General features: G+C 35.2%; 1 protein-coding gene across 1 annotated transcript in view; it reads left to right on the top strand.

Annotated features, from left to right (window-relative positions):
• LOC138700289 (luciferin 4-monooxygenase-like) overlaps window positions 1-7,108 on the top strand; it is a 110,110-nt gene that overhangs the window by 34,962 nt on the left and 68,040 nt on the right. Inside the window, exon 3 of the mRNA XM_069826801.1 lies at window positions 1,983-2,190. Within this exon, the coding sequence (XP_069682902.1) occupies window positions 1,983-2,190 (208 nt within the window). The remainder of the gene's footprint in view (window positions 1-1,982; window positions 2,191-7,108) is intronic.

The raw sequence follows: 7,108 nt of genomic DNA on the forward strand, positions 1-7,108 counted from the left end.
TAATACAGTACTGTATTTTAATTAAACAAAAACCTAATGAAAATTATCGAACTCAAAATCGCGATATTTCCTAGTTTACGTAAATGGATGAACTACTTTTCTTCCCTCCTATGAGTGATTTGTTTATGTTTTACGTCAGTATCATCGAACTACAGTCGTGGAAGGGGATAGCAAACTGTGTTTCCGGTTCTCTAAAGGTATAGCCAGGTTAATATTAAAAATGTTAGTAAAAATAAAATGATGTCCCCGTAGAACTTTAATATAGTGCCGTAAGGTAGGATAAAGTTTAATCAGAACCTAAAACATAGAACGGTCACTGCATTTTAATAAAAAAAAACGCTTGGATTACATTAACTACTCAACCACAGTGATGACCATGTAACGTAAAATAGAAGTAAATAGGTAATTATTGAAATTAAAACAAGAATGAAATATAATTGAATTACAAATGGGTAATGGTATTCTGCAACCCCTTCTAACAAATATCTGTGATAGAACAGAGAGCCGTAGTTTAATCTAGTTTCAAATACTAGATACTTTTTTTATTACAACAAGTTCTTATTTTCAAGTTGTTATGTAACCTATTTGCACATAACTATGTAAAGCATCGTTCCTTCCAATTTTACCGAATCCGCATTTCCGGATATCCAGTTCCCCAAAAAATCGTTTTCTTGAAAGCCTGTTTCTCGAATCTGTATTCCCGAAGTCATGTGTTCGAATTTCATTTCGTATTCATTTTCCCGAATATTTCTAAAATTTACGAAAAAAAAAAAAACAATAACATTCGTTGAAAACGGAATTTTTCTAAATTCAGCATGACTGGTAGACCTATTATTATTATTATTATTATTATTATTATTATTATTATTATTATTATTATTATTATATCAGCTCTAGATGGAAAAGACTTCAGTCCGGGGGTTATGTTTATTTGAAGAATAGGAATGATGCAAGAGATAAAATTCACTTGGAATTTAATCTATAAGGTATACGTTCCGAACAATGCTCTGCACGTACAATAATGTCTGAACTCTCTCATTATGTGGCAATGTTGAAAGAGCCTACTGAATCTCGTCATACACACAGCCAATGTAGAAAAAGGCCGGGGGTTTATAATATCGCAGTATTAAAACTGAGACCCAAATGCTTCTGGCACTAGCATTTGCGCCCATTTACTCCCTATATCTGATAATTTCGATGTTACATACATCTCTGATATATACGAGCTCGTGATATAAGGCGGGATGCTCCCCCACAATACAAAGTGCAATTGTGGAATCAGTATGATGTTGCTATAAACAACGAACATGGTACAAACAATTTGTCGGGAGGGCATCACAATCGCCTGCAAGTAGTATTCGGAAAACACCATCCAAGCTTTTACACTGCACTGATTCAACTTCAAAAGGAAGAGAGCGACACTCGGACCATGACTGCAGAATTCGGAATGGATAGACGTGTGAAGGTACAGCGAAGAGAAGTTGGTTATGTCTACAAAGATGAATCAGACTTACAGTTCAGGACTACAATTCCAGTAATAGACGTCTTGACTACCTGAGGACACTTAGTTATAATTTCACTTCATAAAATTTGAAAACAGCATACTCACCACTTCCACAGATTGAAATATCTTGCAATACATTTCTGCTCATCACTTAATTTGTATCTTTTAGTAGGATTCGGGAAATTGCCATTTCGGAAAATATCCTAAATAAAAGATATCGGGAAAATGTCAGGTGGGAATTCGAATTTAGAAAATTTTATTTCAGGAAAGCGATTTTTCGGGAAACTGGTTATTCGAGAATGTAGATTCGGGAAAATATACAGGAACCGTATAGCTTTTATAATTTTTCTTAGTTTTACAACCTATGTGAAAATGTCACGCCTATTTTATCTGAATATCAAAAGAAATGTAACAAACATGCTCATATGAATAACCTGACTATCACGAATAAGAAAAATTGAAATAATTTTATTTTCAGGTAGATGCAGATACTAAAAAAGAGATTACGTTTGCAGAGATTCTTAATAAGAGCAAAACATTGAGTGAAAGGTTGTCAGCATTAGGAGTAACATATGGAGATGTCATAGTGATTTGTAGTGAAAACAATCTCGACTACTGCTGGATTTTGCTGGCGGTCCTTCGAGCTGGTGCAAGTTGTGCTCTTCTTAGTTCAACATACACCGCAAGTGAGTTCATAATATATCACTCTCTAATAGCGTAAGTTACTATGTATAACGCTTCGCGCAACGTAACCGTAATTTTTAATCACCAATAATATCACTTTCAACACAATATTATTATTATTATTATTATTATTATTATTATTATTATTATTATTATTGGTTGCCTAATAACACCTTTTCATGGGTAATAGAAGCTGAACAACAGTTCGATAATACTACTAGTAAACCTGAGGGACCTAAGGAGGATGCCGCTTATATTATTGTGATGTACCGAAGTACATATGATATTTCCGTGCAGAAATTCTGCGTCATCATATGATGAAAGATGAGTGGTACAGAGTGGGAATCCGGTGTGGCTTAGTGGATAGAGCATCAGCACAGTTCAAATCCCGATGCCAGAGAGAATTTTTCTCTGTTCCACTTATCTTTCATCATATGATGACGCAGAATTTCTGCACGAAAATATCATATGTACTTCGGTACATCATAATAATATATGATATGCGAAAAATAATCACTTTGTGATTTTTACTCCGTCGGATCCCGGTCAGTTAGTCACTCATAACGAGTGCAACTCTGCACATGTATGAACATTGTGCCATTGTCATACATATATATGACGCAGTGTATGAGGGTAGGCCACTAGAGGGAACCCAAGAGTGGAACTTAAACTGAGAGGATTCAATCTGACATCGGGATGGGAATCCGGTGTGGCTTAGTGGATAGAGCGTCAGCACGTAGAGCTGAAAACCCGGGTTCAAATCCTGATGCCGGAGAGAATTTTTCTCTGTTCCACTCATCTTTCATCATATGATGCCTCTTAGTTTTACAAGAGACACACAATGTATAGTTGAAGTAATCGTCTTGAAATTTATTATCAAAATGTCAGAGGATTAAATACCAAAATTGAGAATTTGTTGAAAATGTAGTAAGTAATAATTATAGAATTATCTGTCTGACTGAAACATGGCTACATGAGCTTGCTGAATATAATAATTTATTTCCTAACTATTATAATATTTTTCGTGGGGATAGAAAACTAGAAGATTCCAATAAAACTCGTGGTGGTGGTGGTGGTGGTGGTGGTGGTGGTGGTGGTGGTAGTGTATTAATAGCAGTCAATAACCAGATATCGGGAGTATATCGGAGACATGACCTTGAATTTAACAGTGAATGTGTATGGATTCAAATCCCTATGGATGATGGCTATAATATGTTAATAGGCAATCATTGCTTTTCACCAGATACTGATCCCAAAATTTTAAAATTCTATCTTAATTCTCTTGAAATCAATCTAGACTCACACAATTATAAGAATATTAATCCTTGGCGACTTAAACACTCCTAGTATGAATTGGACATCTGGTTGTTGTTCTAATGATATACATTATTGTGCGAAAATCAAATCACAAGAAATATTTTCATCTCTAAGTTATATTAGCCGGCAACAAATTAACTTTACAGTTAAAAACAGGAATCTGCTAGACTTAGTTCTTACAAAATAATGTTTCTGAGAGTGATGTCAAACTGGCCACTCATTCTCTAGTCTTACAAGATAACTATCAACCACTCCTCTTAATAAATCTTGAAGTTAAACTATTCCACTCTAAACATAGACAACAAAGTTCTTTTCTAAATTATACACAAGGTGATTACTTGAATCTTTACATTAGTCTATATTATTATGATTGGAATTTTCTGTATCAGGCTAATTATGTAAATGTAGCAACTAATTCACTGTGTTCGATTGCTAAAAATGCCATTTATCTCGGGGAGTTCCGGTCACAGTGACTAAAAGGTCTAGATTTCCTAAATAGTTTTCAAACTGCTTGCGTCAACTTATTAGAAAAAAAAAGATAAAGGCACATAAAAAATATAAAAAAAAAATTAAAACTGATGTATATTTTCAAACTTTTTCTAATTATGAAATACTAGTAAAATCTAAAATTATAACCGATAAATTAATTTGGCTTAAAATAATCGATGAACATTTAAAATATGAACCTCAGAAATTTTGGAAATATGTTGCATAATTTCGAAAAATTGATAACCACTAATAAATCTCATGTTAAAAACAATAAAAACAATTGTACAGATAGTCTGTCTATAGTTCTATACCTACAGCAACACACAATGATGTAAGGATATCAATTAACAAATTAATACCGACGAAAACAATGGGCACTGATGGTATTCCAAACTTTGTAATTAAAGGATTTTCTGAAATTCTTATAGCCTAACTTTATTAGTTCACATACTTAACTTAAGTTTGAAAACTGCGGTATTTCCATCATATTGGAAACAAGCAGTAGTAATTCCTGTCTTTAAAATTGGCAAAAAAAAAATAAGTAAGCAATTAACAGATCTATCTCTATTTTAAATAATTTCTCAACAATTTTTGAAACCATAATTCACAAACATATTTCATTTTATGTCAAAAACAAAATATATCCTGCACAACACGGATTTTCTAAATCAAAATCTACTACAAGTAACCTAGTCCCTTATTTGAATCAGATTGTACCAGTTGTTGTAACCCAGAGTCAAGCAGATGCAATATATTTTGAGTTTAGTAAAGTGTTTGATGTAGTTCCTCACAGTAATTTATTACTTAAATTAGATAATATATGACTATTGGTTAGATACGTAAACTGGTTTGAAAATTATTTACTACATGATAGACAATCATGTGTACTACTATCGAATACTCTGATCCATTTAAGATTATTTGTGGTGTGCCCCAGGGCTCAACTTTGGGACCCCTCCTACTTTTCAAATTCATTGATGACACTTGCGAAAGTTCTGACTCTTTTATTTGCAGATGATCTTAAAACTTTTCGTAAAATCAATCTCTCCAAGATGACATAAATTCAATTGCTAATAGGTCAGTAGATAATGGAACGAAGATTAATGAATCCAAAACTTAAGTATCTAATATAACTATCATCTACACAGTATATTAATTAACTAACAGAAAAATTATATAAGAGACCTTGGTGTATTAAGGGAGGACAGAGGTGTTGTTTTAGCGATTCTGGTAAAAAAATCGATTTTTGGATTTTTGGCTTAAAAAATAAAGCGTACCTTAATGTAGCCTACACTTCTGTAAAATTTTATTCGCCTAGGGCGTATAGAGTCCTGCGCCATGGCATCGTGGTCTAAGGCATCCTGCCTAGGACTCGCGTTACGGAATGCGCGCTGGTTCGAGTCCTCATGGGGGAAGAAATTTTCTCATGAAATTTCGGCCAGTGTATGGGACCCATCCAGCATCGCGATGCATTTGGGAAGCTAAGATAGGTAGAAAAATCCGGTTACGCAAACCAGCTATAATGGCTGGGAGACTCATCGTGCTAACCACACGATACCTCCATTCTGGTTGGATGATCGTCCACTTCTGCTTCGGCATGTGGCTGTGAGGCCAGCAGCCAGCTGGCCGGTCTTGGCCCTTCATGGGCTGTGGCGCCAAGGATTATAGGGCGTATAGAACATATGTTTATGACGCATTTTTAAAGTGATGCGTAGTTAAAACCTCCGCTCCCTTTAAACAGACACACCTACTCATTGCAGTTGCACCTTTTCAGCAACAAAAATATATTATATATATCGATAATACCATTGTAGTGTACGGTAGTTATTCCACTTGATGACATTTTTTATTTAATGCAGTGGCATTTGACTGGAAACTGGAGTCATTAGAGCCGTACAATGGAGATTAAAACCAAACCAAAATGAAAGATAGAAAATAAAATAAAGCAAACAATGTGGAAAGGTAAACCACAGTCTAATACAGTGTTCCGCAACCTTTTTCTACTCACGGCACACCCTAGACGGGTCTAGATTCAACATGGCACACCAAAACGTTAATCCCCTCAAAAACATATGAAGTGACTCTCTTAATATAATTACGTAATGTAATCAAATTTATTATTAGTATAGTATAGTATAGTATAGTATAGTATTTTTATTTATTTATCGGAGCTTCCTCAAATTAGAGGCTGCCATTAGACAAAGCATACAAAACAATACAATACAAGAACAATTTGGATGATGAGAGCTAAAAAAGTAAGAAAAAAGGCAAACAAATACACAAACAAATAATGGCAGTTTACAGAAGAAAAAAAAATTGAAGTAAAGAATCAATGAAAGCTAAGAAGGAAAAAGAAAAATGATAATGGTGCGTCAATTTTTTCCATACATTAAATTAGAGTCCATATAGGTGGTTCCGTAAAAGTTTGACTGACTCTCTAATTATGAGGAGGGCCAGTTCATTCAGAAAAGATTTGTGCAGTCCTAGGGTCTTACAGAATTTAGAAGAGAAGTTGGGTATCGTTCCTCTTGCTCCAAACATCAATCCCGTAACACTGATATCGTGAAGTTGGTATTTATCTTTATAATACGGGATGGTTGGAACGTAGATTGCTCGTTTCTCCTCATGTACGTCTTCTGGCTGTCCTTTGTACGTTTCAAACCTGATGGTGGGGTCGATTATCATACCCTGAGACAGGGATTCGCTAATGGCGATTATGTCAATTCGTCTGTTACTGCCATTGTCGGCGGTTCCGTGGACTTCTTCATAGACGGTGTATTTTAGTTTTCTAAGGGCATCGGCCAATTTAGTTCTAATTGCATGGTGCCTATGTATACGCAATGTTTCGCCATAAGGGCAGGCTCCCAGGACATGTCCAAGGGTTTCTATCTCACTGAGGCATCGCCTGCAGTGGTTGTCCTGAGACCTACCGGGTATGGCTCTTACAGCGCTTACGTTGGCAGTCATCTTGATAGCCTCCTTCCATTCACCGCTAGTCATTCCATTGGGCTTAGTTATCCATTTGTTAGAGGGAGTGAATTCACTGTACAGAATAACGCCTTTTCCCTTTTGAGGTAAGTTGCACCATGCGTTGTACTCTCGCTGGCATAATTC

The sequence above is a fragment of the Periplaneta americana genome, chromosome 1, assembly GCF_040183065.1.
Source record: "Periplaneta americana isolate PAMFEO1 chromosome 1, P.americana_PAMFEO1_priV1, whole genome shotgun sequence".
Taxonomy (NCBI): domain Eukaryota; kingdom Metazoa; phylum Arthropoda; class Insecta; order Blattodea; family Blattidae; genus Periplaneta; species Periplaneta americana.